This window comes from Haliaeetus leucocephalus, unplaced genomic scaffold (genome assembly GCF_000737465.1).
Source record: "Haliaeetus leucocephalus isolate CR32 unplaced genomic scaffold, Haliaeetus_leucocephalus-4.0 Scaffold932, whole genome shotgun sequence".
NCBI lineage: Eukaryota > Metazoa > Chordata > Aves > Accipitriformes > Accipitridae > Haliaeetus > Haliaeetus leucocephalus.
In genome coordinates, this window is record NW_010973368.1 from 13,103,566 (window position 1) to 13,119,860 (window position 16,295).

Here is a 16,295-nt window from a genome sequence, read left to right on the forward strand (position 1 = left end):
TAAGTGACTTCTGCAGTACCTGATGGCCAAGGTCGACCTCTGCTTCTTGTAAGACTCTACTTCGCTTAGTTTCTTCTTCTCAGTAGCTCCCACATGTCCTGCTGTCGCCTTAAAACCCGATGCTGGAATACGTGAACTTTGGCTCTGCCCATTTTCGCCATAGCCCAGCCCTCCTCCACAATGCCCTCCCCTTTCTGGGGAGCTGATTTAAGAGCTCGGTTGCCCAGGTCTGTTCCCTTTCTATATCTGAGGTGGCTCTGAATCTTGGCATTTCTTCCAAAATAGTTCCAGCCTACAATTTTATTTGTTGACACATCTCAGGTGTTTATGCAGGTCCCCCATCACTCCTTGCCGCAATCACAGCAGTTTCTGGGATTTTCTGACACACATCAACACACCATATCCTATACAAAAAGCAGCTGCTATATATCTAGCATAGATTACATACTCATGTTTAGTTTAGTTCCTGCAGCCCATGTACCATAGGCTGTTACGATTTATTTAGCTGCTGCATGAAGTAACCCTTCACCTCAGCTAAACTGCCAATAAACCAACATTACAAGAAATCTTCCACAGAGGCTGCTGTATGGTTATTTTACACTCATTTAGTGGCTTGCAACCAAATGTTAAGTAAAATAAGGAGCACCCTTGCAATGCACACTCACAAGGATGCGTGCTTGATTCAGCTCTGCAAGGTGGGTCAGGAAAGTGTGAATTGCCCTTCTCCTCCTTGCTGTACCTGCTGGGGACAGCGGTGCTCTTTGGGAATTCAGCCCTCCATGGCAGGCAGTACTTGGTGCTCAGTGCGGGAACCCTTCTAGCTGATGGATTCCACAGAAAGGGCAACTTTTTAAAGCCCAGCAAAGGCATTGGTCCAGGAAAAAAGTGGTTACTACATCTTCCATAGATCCCTTCCCATCTCCACCACCACTGTGGAGGCAGAGTCCTGGGAACTTTTGCCCTTGTTTTAAGTGAGCTTTTTTGCCAGCACAGCCCTGCACAGCAGCCAGTTGGCCAGACGGGGAGTACGGCTGCCTGTGCCATGCTTGTTTGTATAATGAGATCTCCTTTGCCTGGAGCACATGTACTAAGTGAAGCTGGGAGGAAGGTGATGAGTGTTGCTGGCAGGAACATAATGCCCTGCTATTCCAGCTAGAATCACCCTGAAAGCAATAATTTCTTAACTTAAAATTGGTGCTGCAAAATAATATTAATTGCTATAGATGTGTTAGAATAGGGCAGATCGTAGCTATCAAGATACTGAGGCTTGACTGAATGCAGAGAGGGTTTTGTTCAGACACCGGGGTCTGGCCTAAATTCAGGTGACTGGAGAGTTGAATAACTGAAAGCAAGAACAGCTGGCGTAGACAACTGTGGTATAAGGACACGGACGGAGATGTCTATGCTTAACAATAGCTGTGTTCACTGGCGCTTGTGCTAATGCTAGTAGTTGTGCAATAGGCAAGTCATACAGCCATAGCGCTGCTCCTCTATGTTACTTAGATTCTCATTTATGAAACAAAGTTAAAAACCTAGAATTGATGGCGAAGTGCCATTCAAGTACTTCCGTGAAAACTACTTTCTTAAAAGAATATATAGTTGAAGACTGGACTGGTGATCCTGCAGTCCCCTCCTGTAGCTCAGTGCTTCAGTTAGGTAAGTGAAGTCTGCAAACTTAGCATCATTTTATTACAAATGCTGGAACAGCTGCAACAGTTCATACTCAGGCCCCTGCTTCAGGCCAAGCGGCAGTAAAGAGGGGTCATCCTCACCTCGGCAAGAGATAAACGTGACCCTGGAGTAACTAGTGACCCCCTGGCCACGCTGCAGATAGATGAAATCTCTGCTCCTTGCCCCATCACTTACCCTGAACAAACATTTCCAGCTTCAAGCTACAGTGTGGGATCCACCTCATCAACTGAGTGCCAGCCCTGGGTGGGGAGGAAGGGGCCTCTCTCTCATTCAACTCACCTCATGTTGAAAGGGTGATCTAAGGGCAGGAAAACCAAACAGTGCCCTGCGGCTGCTGACGTGGCTCCACCGAAAGCAGAAGAAATGGGTGGGAGTGAGCCCAGACGCAGCTCTCTGCAGAGTGCATGCCTGAAGTTAGTTGAAGCATCCTAGATGTTAATAAAAGCTGTGAGGAAGATTGCCCTCGTTCCTCCCCTCTAAATCTTGCCCACCTGGCAAAAGAAAAATGGAGCAAGCAGTTGGATATTCACCACAATAGGTGGGCTATCTCAGAAGTAGGTAGCTGGCAAACATGCTACCCTTTTTACATAAGAGCCTCAAAAATAGAAGCAAAACAGAAAAGGCTGCCTTTCCACATCACTACATTTCTCAACTTTTACTTGACATCTGGAATTTACGCTTTTTATATCTGAAGGACTTTTGTGTTAAGTTCAAATGCACACAAATTACAGAGCCCAAGTGGATGTCTTCCCAGTGACTTCAAGTGGGAGCTGGACAGGAACCCAAAACTGCAGGAAATTTTCAAGTTAACAGAAGAAAATTACTTCAATTTAAGAGTTAGCATGAGGCTTCCAATAAAATATATATAAAGTAATGTTAAAAAAAAAAAGAACATAAGCTAGGTAAGTGGAGGTGGTTAAGCTGCAAAGTAAATGATACTGTTTTCATAACGTACGTAAGGTCCTTTGTTATTTTACTCACCAAAATGAAAGTATTGTTCAAATTCTACAATAAGGAAGGACATAATCACAGCTATGAGAAAATAAAACCTGCTTACATGTCAGTACTGCCTGTGTCCACTGACATGGAGATTTCCTCTAAGGAACAGATCCTGCACCTGGACTCTAGCAGAAGTGTTAAGGGAAGCCCAGCCAAGCACCAAATCTGCTCCACTGTTTCTGGACTTGACGTTAAGATTAGCTTTGTTACTACCTCTTTTAAGGGCTAGCATATTCAAAAACTTACTCCCCTCAGTTTTCACTCAAATTCCTTTTTCTGTATGGTTTTACTTAAGAAGAATAGCAGCTAACCAAATACATATCTTAGCTCTATTGATACAATCATGAAACACATTTATTCTTACAGTAAGGACATGAGAAAACAGTACCTGTAAACTCTTCTCCAGATAGAGGTATTCCCAGTTCCTAGAGTGGCCACTGAAGTTTGTCAGGATGACAAATGTAACTATCCTGAAAATTTGTGTCTTGATGTTATAGCTTTACTAAAGTTAATTATTCTTTGTTTTAAGTCAAGCCCGATGTTCCTTTGAGGGGCATGAACCACCCAGTCGTTGCTGCATTCTGAGCACCTTAAACTAAAAGGATCTTTATTTTATGCCATGCAGTTTCAGATCATTGCTAATAAGCTGTACTCAAAGTCTACAGTAAGTAGGTGCTGCTCCCATACTGGCAAAAAAATGCAGTCACCTGCCTTTGAAGCAGAACCTTTATTGATTTTACACTTTGACTTTCTGGAGAACTCTGGATGCTTCACATTACTACCCAGCAAAAGATGGACCACTTCCTTTGAGACTCAAGTTTAGATGGCCATCCCTCATCTCATTCCTCCACAATGAGCAGGAAGATAGATAATGGTATCTTCAACTATGTTTTTTTTAATTATTCTTTTCAGGCTTATTTTCCTGTAGAAAATTTGGGAAAAGGAAGTTTTCGGATTTGACCCACTTCCTAGAGCTTGGGGGGGTGGGGGCTGTGTTGTCACCCCCTACTATGGCTTACTAGCCTATACATTGGACCTTAAAGAAACTTACCCACCAGTGCCATCAGTGTCAGGGTGGAACCTAGAGGGGGAAAAAAAAGAGCTGGAAAGCCACAGAAGATCCACAAGGTTCCTCAGGATTCTTAGCTGAGAATTGCTTGCTGAGACAAGGAACAAACTGACACTGTTGAAAGACACATGATTCGGCCCTCCTCCAAGTCCCAGAAAAAGGTAGCGCCATGCCTATCAGCAGTTCAGCAGGCTTTTCTCTAGAACTTAAGACAAAACACATAGTAGAAGTTGCCCATTGCAGATGCCAAGAAACCAACTGCTGAATTAGGAAGTTTTCAAAAAGGAAGACTCCTGATCTTTGACTGGCAGGTCTGCCTCATCTCCGTAAAACACAGACATGACACTGATGTGCCAGGCAGAACACTCTACAAACATGCTTTCAATATTCGGGATAAGTGAAATAGTAATGGAAAACAAATGGGAAAAATAATTAAAATCAATGTTATTAATATTGAGACTATTAGCTAATATTAACATGTTATTCTTAAAACGTGCTGAATTGTCCAAACCTGTGTTACTGAACCCTTGTGCTCTGGGGCTTCCCAGCTCCAACAGAAATTTTGCAGGTATAATGGCCAACACAGGGATCAAATTGTAGCATGTACACCATCATTTTTAACCCAAGTGTCCCTTAAGAGTCTTCACATAGCTATGAAGACAGTTCATTCATCAGAGGAAGGAGACAAAGCAGACTTGTCTTTAAACAATGTCAAGAAATAAAGTTTTCACAAATTAATTTTTTTATTTAGATTGAGACTGAGACGTAAGTTTTTGTAAACTCGAAGATTTATGGAAAGATAAAGAGGAACTAAAAACAAAAGCAAAAAGACAATACAAGGTGAACAGACCATAACTTTATTGGAGATATACTCAGCTACAATTATTACAAAAACTATTAAAGGTAATTGTGATCCATAAGGTGCAGATTGCAAACTTCTGCAGCATGATTACAGTATGAATGAATTACATTTTATGTCCCTTAAAGACAGCTGCAGCATGTGATGGTAAATATTTTATTGTCCATCAAATTATATGTTATTCATTCTACTTGATTTTAACCATCTTTTCAGTCAAACTATTTACAATAAAAATGCCTGCAATTTCCAATTCTTGTTCACAATTTTCTCTCCAACTTGCTGCTGCAGTAAATTCTGAGTGCATCTACAAAGCAATTAAAGTAGTCTGTGGTTGCCATTCAAATAAAAGAGGGAAAAAACCCAAGGACTTTATTGGATAAAATTTATTTTTAAGAAATGTAGTTAGCTTTGACAGAAGTTAATTTTAACTGCTAGTGGAGTATACTACAATGACCTCTAGATATTTGCTAACATAATTCAGATTGAGTTACAGTTGATATTTAGATTACATTTCATGGTCATGAACTGTAGTGTTTTAAACCTAATACAAAAGTAAAGAAATTAACTTTAACTTCTTGAAAATTAGAGCAATTGGAAAAGGATCAACGTCAGTAATTAAGTACCAAAAATCAAAATCCCTCTCGCTTCACTGGTGTAATAAATACAGAGATTTCCATGAGAATATTTTTGTAGGGAACCCCACCTAAAACATACGAACCCAGAATACTGTCAGAGGCAAGTGTAGTATTACAGCAGACCATGATGCTATTTGTAATTTTCTGATTACATGTGCTGCTGTGACTGGGATACAAAGATTTCACTGTCTAAAGAGATAAATGCATCTAGCATAGTTATGTCATATGCAGTAACATAAACCCCACATTTTCCAGTTTATGGTTCTGTATTTGCTTACAAGGAGGAAAATCCAAACTCTGCAACATACATATAAGCACAAGATCTTCAGGAATGTAAAAGAATGCAGTTCCATTGATTAAAATGATACCACATCAATTTGCACTAGCTGAGGATCTGGCACCTCATCCCTGGGCCACCACTATATTCCTCCCCAGCAGGGAAACTGGTTCTTGTCCAAGTTCTGTACTCTGCCGTCACAACATACTATTGTGTAATGAGACTTAAAAATAGTAGGCTTTTTTCTGTACGGACTTTAGCAGCATCAAGCTGAACAAACACTTCAGAAGTCACTACTGGGCACTCAATATTCAGACTGAGCAGAGATTTAGTTGAGGTTGACCAAATTACTAGGGGCTGTCTTCTCACAAAAACTACATTATACACATAGTATGTTGGTTTGTTCAGAGATAACTACTGGAGTGTCAGAGGTCATTCTAATTTTAATTACTTCACATAACAGTAAAATGATGTAGTAGAAAAACAATAGCTTTAAAATACAATCAAGAGTTGTTACACACCTTTGTTGTATTTTTCCACATACAGTAAAAATGCCACAGACATTACAAATGACCTATTTAAGTTGTGCAAGTAAATGACACATTGCAGGCATTATAATTATCTTTTTCAAATTCAGTAAATCAGAACAGCAGCAAGGCCAAACCACATTTTTCCTCTCTGTTAAGCATTTTTTTCCTTGAAATGAGGTAAAGCATGGTACCAAGTGCAATGCTTATTTGTGCTACATGAACAGAACAGCGCAAAAAAAGCCATAAAAATAAAAACGCAGCATAGTTAGGAGGACTGTTTAAAGTACAGTATAACAGGACTTAGATAAAAAAAACAAGGTTCATGCCAACTAACCCCCACACTATTTATGATGAGCCTGTGTGGTTGCTTTTGAAGATGGGTTGCAACAGTCCGCTTACACTTGTGCTTATAGCATGTCAAGTGATTTCTATCCCAACCTTCAAATGATCAGATTTAGGTCTTTAATAGCATACACTGTCCAATATAAAATCATATCAACTGTAGGGTAAAACACACAGATGTATAATAACATGGAAACTAATACGAATTTTCTATATCAAAGGATAAAAAAATATTTCAATGAGGTCACACTGGAAAAAATTACGGCATTTAAAACGCATTTAAAAACGCATCAGCAGCAGAAACTACTTTATAGTCAGCCACTACACATTTCAGATTTCCAATTCATAGGCTTTATCTAGTAACAAAGCGATCATTAAACTATTCTGAAACACAGAGCAAGTTCAGTTAATTTTCTTTGCATCAAAACACTCTGTAGCACTTTACTGCTAACAATTACCTGAAACCCCTGAGAATCTATGACCTTGTAACAATCAGTAAGAAATTTTAGGCGTTCAAAGACTAACTTAAATTTTAGTTTTTCATAATGCAGTTAAAACTACTTAAGACTTTCTAGATGATCTGATTTTATCTGCTGATTGATGTCTGGCCAGAAACACAGAATTGTTAACATTAGCAATCATGTATTTTCTCTAAGAAACTTCACTCCTGCCACAAAGAAAGAGCTATAACTTACATCGGTAACTTTTTTTTTTTTTAAAAAACAGCTAACTCAAAGCAATTTACCTTTGAAAATTTAGACTGCATGTTTTTATGTTCCATCTCATTTACATTTGTTTTATACACATCAAGACTTGCAGGTCTTATACTTCCCTGTTATATTTTCATGACTGAAGTACCAAACAAATGCTAAAATTTTTTGTAAGCTAGTATTTTAATTCTCGGTCTGACTGCTGTAACAATGCTGCTTTCAAATAAAAGAATGGTCCTTTTTGCAGAATGAAAAATGATAGAGATAGAAAATATATGAACTTTTGAAAACTGTATTTCAGAAAAGCTTAATGTCTACCCCTTGTCACTAAGGCATTTATTTTATTTTTTTGTTAAGAAAGCAAGAGCTGACAGTTTTTGTTTTGTTTTAGTGTGCATTTGTGAGGAAAGGAATAGGGTTTAAAAGCAGGAAATACAGTATTTATTTGTAATTTAATACGTAAGACACAGCATCAAGTTCAAACTATTGTGCTGGAAAACGTTAAAACACCTTGCTCTGCTTTCTCAAACTTCAAGCATAATTAACAGGGCAAAATTGCAGCAAACCTCTACTGATATTGGTGGGAATACGAGACCCACAGCTTTTTTAAAAGGTAAATTAAGAGGTATTATAGTTACAGTGCAAAAAATTAAAATTTCAAGCATAATATATAAACATAGCACCAAAACAGAAAAAAACAATGCATGCAAAAAAAGAAGGAAAAGAAAAGAAAAAAAGAACTGAGGTATTTAAGTGAAGAGTGCCTACGAAAATCTAATTAAAGAAGTATAGGCAAAGCCTAAAAAATAAAAGTATGATTCCCCCCCACCCCCAGTAGACCAAAACACCAATGAGCTAGTTTCTCTAAATTAAGGACCTAAATCACAGATGTATCAAAAGTACGGCAGTTATATCTCAAACATCAACTTTCATGTTATTTAACAGCACAGCTTTGGTAGGTGAAATATGCATGCAACTCTGAAAAGTACAGTAAGAAATTTACGTGGAAATATCTCTAAGTGTAAAGGTGCTCTGTTTGTTAAATACGTAACCAATTGACTATAAAATCTGCAGCATATTTTAGGTGTGATATGTCTAAGGTTATTTTGTTAGAGTGACAGTTTGCACTGTGCAATTATTGATTACTGTTTCCAGTATTGGAACTATCTAGCTTGCAGGTTTGTGTAAAATTGGAATTTTAGCCAAAGACCATATTTTGTTTATGGTATAAAAAAAAACTGTAGACTAACCACCTCCTCAGAATTGTTAAAAATAACCTAATTACATATATATGAATACAATTTCTATTATAATCCTGTTATAAGTCACAGCTATAGTAATGAGTTGTACTGTAAATATAGAGCTGTATCATTGTAAAATGCGTAACAAAATGAAGGGAATGTAAAACAGTTTGTTCCAAAAAAGATCAGAAATTAAAGATTATTAATGAGGGTTTATTTATTTTTAAGGCAAGAACCTTTTTTTATGCAAGACTGTGTGGCATAAGGAAACTGAAGTTTCATTCTACCAGTATGCCAGCCATTTCAATTAAAACCTGTCCCTAACAAATAAGTGCAATAATGATTGGGAATGCCACCTTAACGTAAAAAGATGACATGGGGGGGGGGAGAAAAAAAAAAGAAAAAAAGGAGAATACTGGCACACTTATTCTTTCTTATACCCAATCATCCAGCACAGTTTATCAACTGTTTTATGACTGGCACTAGTGCACAGATTGAAGAGTTTCAAGATTACTATATATAAATCTAGCAACTGCATTAGGCATAAGCTCCCTGGCCTTCTAACACTAAGCAAAGCTGTACTGACAATAAAAGTAAACCAAAAAGACCTGACAACAATTATTCTGAACACTTGCTAAATGTCATCATTAAAGCACTCTTGTGATTAAACAAAGCAGAAGTGAGGAAAGAAGACAAGATTGTGTTTGCGCAAAAAACTATAACTACAATTAGTTCCAAAATTTTATACATGTTAAATGTTTTGTTATCTATTCTGTTATCAAACAAACTTTAAGTTCTGTCTTCCAATTTGTTCCTCTCAACATCAACATTTTTAAAAATTTGCTTTATTTGTATGTGGTTTTTTTCCCCCATTTTATTTATTTTTAAGAGGAGTCTCAGCTGTTTGGGACCTGAGGTTGATTTGCTTTGAGGCTTCGTAGTGCTCTTCTCGCAGCTGCAGATTTGGCAATCCTGTAGCTTCTGCCAACACCTTTAAACTTTCCCTTTCCTACAACTTCCACTGTCACTCTGACCTTTCCATCGTAAGTTCTTTCTGCAGGACTGCAAAATATACAGAAGAATTACTTACTGCCTAGGCAAGTTAATGTGAAACAAGAGACCTACATTCTCCTTTCTACAGAAGTTAGAGCAGTATAGATAAACAGAAATAATTGCTTTTCTCAGAAAGTTATGCAAGGAAAAAAAAAAAACAGTGAACAGAATGATCATGCTAGCTGCTTAGTGCAAAAGAGATTAAAAGTAATTTGTGACATTTACAAATCCTCAGTAGTTTATGAAGCACAGCTTAAAAACATTTTATGGCAGTGTCTACCAAAGGAAGTGTATTCTTACCTAAATTTGGCTGTCTCTGGCTCCATCTCCAGCAGCTCTCGCACTGGGGAACGGGGCACATTAGCAGAAAATTTTTCTATTTGGAAAAAAATAAAACCAATTTTTTTAAAATTAGCTTTGTTCTCTTCATAGCAGATGGCACTTAATTATTAATTTTTTTTCTGAAAGCTCACAATACCTATTAATGGCCTCATCATTGGATAGTACACTTGCCAAACCATTTCCAAAGACATTCCACTATCCATATAAATGGCACCAGCAAGGGACTCAAATATATCCCCCATGGCCTTTGGTACTTCAATGTCTTCCTCTTTTTCTTCATCTTCTTCAGATCTTCTGAGCTGTTTGCAATTAAAAAAGCCGGGGGGGGGCAGGGAAGAAGGGGAGGAGAAGAGAGAGAAATCATTGCTGCTTTTAAAATAAAACAAAGAACTTCAGAAATGTAAGCTCTCTTACATCCTATCCTGAGCTGCTTCCTTTAAGTTTTTTGACAACTTTCCACAGTGAAATTGTTCTTTAATTCCCCAATGAAATCAAGTTGCTGGATATATCATTTTTCAAATGTGAAAAAAATCCCAAACACCATTGCGTACAAAGACCTTATATGCTTTGTGAATTCCTCCTGTAATAATTCTGTAGGATTTCACCACGGGTCTGTTTTTTCCAATAAGAAACAGACTTGGCTCTATCAGTTAATACTAGAAAGCTACTCATAACAAAGGAAGAGTTCATACATTAAACATCTCCTAGAAGGAGACTTTAAAATCTGGAAGTCCAATCTCTGGATGAAAGTCAGATGTACCTTTCCTTACCTCACCCCAGAAGACAAGCATGAAACAAGCATTAGTAAAATAAGCCATTAATAACTGATAACCAGCAACATCAGATTGAACTAAAAGGCACTTAGGTATTTTTTTAAATGTAGCAGGCAGTGCTTTCTTCTATGATACTGATTTAAGACAATAGTCTATTCTCATTACTAAAACTAAACTTTCATTGTATGTCTTAAAGGTCTCAAGTTAATCTAATCCTTTACTAAAAATACCTCAAATACATATAATCTACATTCACCTAAGTCCAAACAAAGCAACCTAAAACCAAAGTTTTTGATGATTGCTCTCCTCTGCCTAACGAGAAAGAAGCTTCTGTCAGTCTTTTCCCCCAGCAGCTACCCTCTCACTCCATTTGGCCTCTATTTGCGGTTCAAAACCTGATTCAGTCCTCTTAAGAGTCACCATAATACTTCATAAACTAGTCCCACCCAATATTTCTACCTAAAATAAATCAAACAAGAAGTCACACCTGATGCGTACACACTCTGAACGGGAATTTTGATGTTAAAAAACAAATTCAACTGTTTGAATAGCATATTTCATACCAAGAGCAAACTGAAGCACTTTTGAGTTATACTGAAGTAACAGGAGAGAAACTAAGGGCTATAAAGCAAGGGACAACAGATGTTTCAGGAGTGAGATCTGCAAAAAGAAAAGCAGATGACATGGAGACACACATGGAAACCAGTCTAGCTGGCATGAACTGCAGAAACAAAGACTCTTGCATTAACTCTGATGAAATAAGAGTTTCAGTAATTCAGTGCCAGACCAAGATAGGGAGCAGGCGTAGGGAGATTGAAACAAGAATTTTATTTGAAACAGCTATCACACAATTTCACTGCAACTTTGGTGGAAGTTTCTAGGCAATTGTTTTGCATACTAGCAAAAACCGAACAAAGCTAAAAATCACTATTATGAGCTCTTAAAGTAAGTTTTTAGCCTTTTCACTCATATTGTGAAGAAAACAAGATGGGTAACAGAGTTTGATCCACTGATATAAAATAATTTATCTAAATTTCAGTGACAAATTTCTCTATGTTTTCTGAACCTTCCCATAAAACACACGGATTTCACTCTGCAACAGAGTCCGAGGGCTGTAAACACATATATGCAACTGAAGTATTTTGATTCCCAAGCTTTTAAATTGTATACCAGAAAGAAAAAATTACTAAAGACAAAGGTAACATGTTTGTTTAGCATTGGAATATTCTCAGACAGAGTGTTTTCTAAGGGATTGGTCAGTTTTTCAGAAGACAAACTATTAGGGATATCTATTGGATAACACTTTTAAAGAAAGGATAATGAGAAAGTCCATCTCATCCAGGACTCTGATTAGAATTTGACTCTCAAGGCCCTTGCTCTCATACATTTTCTGAGCAGCTTATCTAAATGAGTTAGTTTTAGTCCATTCTCCAGCAAATAGATGTTCATTATCATTAGCTTTCCTGCATAGCACAGATACGAGCTGTGTTTGCAAGTCTTCAGTTAAACTATTTTTCAAGTGGCTTATTTGAAAGATGCATATAATGTTTCCCTTGCTAGCAGAGAAAAAGCCTTTAGGAACATGTCAAACACCCTGGAGTACAGTGCAATGACACCTGCTCCAGCAGAAATCAGACAAAAACGGTGGAAATCTCTGTCAGTGTGCTACATTTAATAATCCCAGCATTGTGCCAAGGTACTATTGTTCATGATGTTGCATGGATATCCTATCCTGAGTCAGCATTATGTGACTTTAACCCTTCATCACAATTTTATGGTATAGTAGTGCTTCTAATCTGTCAGTAAAGAAAGCAAGCTAAGCAGTTTCCCCCCGTCATTTTGTTCTAACAGCACCACAAAAACAAAATAGTGACTGAAAACAAGCGTCACAGAAAAATCCAAATGCAAACTTGTTTCAATTTAATTACTTTCTAAATGCTCTTATTGACTTCATACTTTCTGAAGATTGTATTTTACTTTGCATATTGCATACTTTATTACTGGGAGCCTGCTTCTATGGCTACAGTATGCGTAAAACTAAAACATTATAAAAATACGCATCACACTAAGAAATCCGTGACATGCTTCAAATCAGATACCGAACAACGTTCTTCTACTTCCACTAACCTCAGAATCCATTCCTTGCATTTCATTCTTTTCCATTTGAAACTGCACAAAATCATCAATAACATGAAACAGTTCAGGAGAGACAGCTTTGAAGTACTTGTGGTAGTCATACTTTACAGCTAATGATGCAAAAATGGTATTATTGACTAAAGCAGATCGTAGGTCAGTAAGAACTCCTGGAGAGTGTTGCCGTGGGTCTTCATAAAGGTGCTTGGTTATGAGGTAGTCCAAAATTGCATCTCCCAGGAATTCTAAGCGCTGGTAACAATCTTAAAAGTGTTGGAAATAAAAGAATGTACAACACCACAATTAAGTTTAACACACACATTCTTTCCAGGCCTTTCTGGACAAGAGGTTTGGTATGCTGCCATGTAAATTCCACAAATTAACCAGTGCTCAGAGAAGACAATCTGTTTTTTACAACAGGTATCTTTATGTTTAAAGAGATTATTATTGAATTATTAAAAACAAAACAAAACAAAAAAATAACAGAAAAACCAGAAGTTATATTTAATAATAAAGCCACTTTTGAACTAAATGTTAATTTGTCAGGCTAGCAAAATACTTGTGTTTATAATCAATTAATGTTTTTACTCAAGATTTTCACATTGTGCCAAGAAACATCAAAAAAGTAAAATCAAGAGGTTCCACCAGCACACTGATGTAAAAACAATAACAATTAAACCTCCAAAAAATTAATAAAGAAAATCAATGTATTAAAAGCAGGGGGAACATACAATCTGAGATTTTTCATCTAATTTGCCACAGATTTAGAGTTCTCAAAAAGCACTGAACAAAGATTCCCATTCAGAATGGGTCTTTTAAACGGGAAACTAAAATTGCCAAGCCTTTGCTGTTTGGAAAATTGACAGGGGTCGTGGGAATGGAGAGCTATGGAGGTCTATTTTTAGAATATAAACAAAAGCAAAAAACCCTCTTGAAAGCAAACAGGGATAGGTAGGTAGAGAGGGAAGGAAGACAAAATTACTCCAAAAGTAACATGAGAATGAAATGGCTAGTACTAAGTTGCTTTTATAGCAGCTGAACATAAGATGCTGCCAAATCTCAACTGCTAGCTACTCCTTAAGAGAAAAAGTTACAGGTAACAGCAATTCACAGTTGTCTTACTTGATAAATAGAAATGGAATCAAAAGTTTCTGCTACCAACAACATAATTTCATCTAGACACCATACCTCAAGGTTTCTGTTTGTTAGTATATATATAAAAAGGAATCATCTACCTTGTATATGTTTTGTGAAATATTTGTAAAAAGTAAATATATATGTGGTTAATATTACCTAGAATGAAAAACCAAAGGACCATTTCAGTGTTTTGTCAGAACTGTTTCTCAATGTACTAACATTTCAAAAGGACTTATTTCTTTGATTAAAGCAGAGCTTTCTTACTCCTGGGAATAAGGAACCAATTCACTACAGGGAAAAATTCAGACTGCTGACTGCACAGGAATTTGCCATTCACTTCAAATAGGGTTGGAATTTTACCATGGTTTGTTTTTAATTGCATATTATCATAGGAAAATATTTAAAGTTTTAGAATGAACAAATACTAAATTAATTAGTATAAGTAAAAGTAATTCAAGATTACAGAAATACGGATTTGTACTGCTGTAAAATCTTTTATGAGATCACGTACAGAAACATTAAGCAGTTAACCTGAAATTAACATTTAGTCTGATTTAGTCAATTGCTTCAAACTTTGACTTTAAATATTTACTCAATAAAATGCCTAGACTTAAATTAAACCTTCCAATTCACAATTTCAAATGGAAGTCTCTGTATTTTACTACCCTACAGACTATTCAGCTAATAAAAGTTGTACAGTCCACTTTTAAACTTCAGAAGTACAGTCAAAGGGCAATATTATTGGGATTAAATTATGGGACAAATTTGCTTAATATACTTGCAAAACATGATCACTACTTCTAGAAGTACACTGCATTTTTTCCAGAGTTCTACAAGAAATTACTGCAGCTAAATGAGGATCTAATGTCAGTCATATACAACTAGTGATACAGCATCAGAGATGAAAAATGCTCCTCCTTCCCAGAAATTGATTAGGCTTCCGTAAATCTTCTATCTGTATCAAGTCAAAATATGAATAAATCATTGAGATACAGCTTCAACAAGTATCCCTCTCTAAATAAGGGGCAAGATATTCTAAGATTTTGTATTCAGAGAATATTGACTTCTTAAAGTAATACATGATGTCTAAAAAAAGACTACGTATGGGAACACAACATATACTGCTTCTCTTGCATTTACAATATGGGAAAAAAAACTAGTTTCTTTTAAGACAACTTACCAGTAATGGTATTATAATGGTACGAGGCATGAGTAAATGCCTGAAGAAGATAAGCCTTGTTCTTAAAACTGTAGTTTATTTTCTTCTCAAAGTTTTCAAAACCAGAAATAAGGTGATTTAGGGTTTTTTCAGCATCTGGGTGATCAAACATACACCTCGGTGGAATCTTCAAACAGCCATACTCCAGGTCTTTATACAGAGAAGGCTCTGAATTAGCTACAGAAGCAGAAACAGAGTTTGGTGAAAGACTTTTCTGCTCACTGTTACTATTCTCTCTGGTAGCACACAAAGTGCCTTCCCAATCAGTCTTTTTAATTACAGGGAGCACCTTCAGCCCCAATGAACACAGGAAAAGCTGAGCAGCTCTTTCACCACAGCTGGTCAGATAGCAGCCCAACAGGGCTTCCACACAGTCGGCAATGCTTTTGTCAGCAATACACTGCTCTGTATGCAAGTCATATGAGATAGACTGTTTTCCTGCATCAACACCACAGTTTTCTTCTGATGGATTCCAGAAGCCCACTACAAAATCATCCTCTTCAACAGCCTTGCTAGGATCCAGGTAGCACATAGCATCCCAAGAGCTATAGTCAAAATCATCAAAATCTGATGAAAACTGAACATTACCCAGGGATGACTTTTTGGGTGCTTTCCATTCATAGTTTGAATCAGTGGTTGAAAAGTGTGAGAGAGAAATTTTCTTCACAAAAGCCCCTGATCCCATTAGCATATTATCAATGAATTTGATATGCTCCTGATCATACTCCAGAAAATCATCTTCAAAGTCTGTTTCTTCCTTGGGTAACCTCCACATTAGGTCTTCATCCTCTTCATCATCATCATAATCATCAAGTTTACCATTAGCCAACAAGTTCTCCTTTGTCTATGAAAGAACACAAAAAATATGGTACTGAAGAAGGAAATGAGAAACTTTTATTCCAGAACTGTCAGAAGAGTAGCATTTGAGTAGTGTCTGCTAGTAATAAGACTGATTTTTTTTTTAATGTTCCCAATTACATTGTCTGATGAGATGCACAATACAACCTCAATTAGCACTAGCATTCTAAGACTAGAATAACTGTCTTGGAATAAAAACACTTTATTGCTAACCTATAATAGCATATGTTCAACATATAATACATGCTGCATTTCATAGGAACTCATGCTTATGCTTGAGTGTGATGCACATACAATTAACTTTAAATCCACTAAACATTATACACTTGCACACCAAAGTAAACAAAAGAATTCTACATTAACAAATTCAGAGAAGTACAAGAAACAGTTCTGGATGCATCCTTCTCCCTAGCTGCAAAGTACAGC

At 36.9% G+C, this 16,295-nt stretch overlaps 1 protein-coding gene across 2 annotated transcripts in view; it reads right to left on the minus strand.

Annotated features, from left to right (window-relative positions):
* Positions 1 to 7,123: 7,123 nt before the first annotated feature.
* DICER1 (dicer 1, ribonuclease type III) overlaps positions 7,124 to 16,295 on the minus strand; it is a 69,617-nt gene continuing 60,445 nt past the window's right edge. For both annotated transcript variants that reach the window (XM_010583892.1, XM_010583891.1), the window contains exons 25-29: positions 14,973 to 15,855; positions 12,650 to 12,918; positions 9,886 to 10,048; positions 9,708 to 9,783; positions 7,124 to 9,416 (exon numbers count right to left, since the gene is read on the minus strand). In XM_010583892.1, the coding sequence (XP_010582194.1) occupies positions 9,251 to 9,416; positions 9,708 to 9,783; positions 9,886 to 10,048; positions 12,650 to 12,918; positions 14,973 to 15,855 (1,557 nt within the window). In that variant the 3' untranslated portion in view covers positions 7,124 to 9,250. The remainder of the gene's footprint in view (positions 9,417 to 9,707; positions 9,784 to 9,885; positions 10,049 to 12,649; positions 12,919 to 14,972; positions 15,856 to 16,295) is intronic.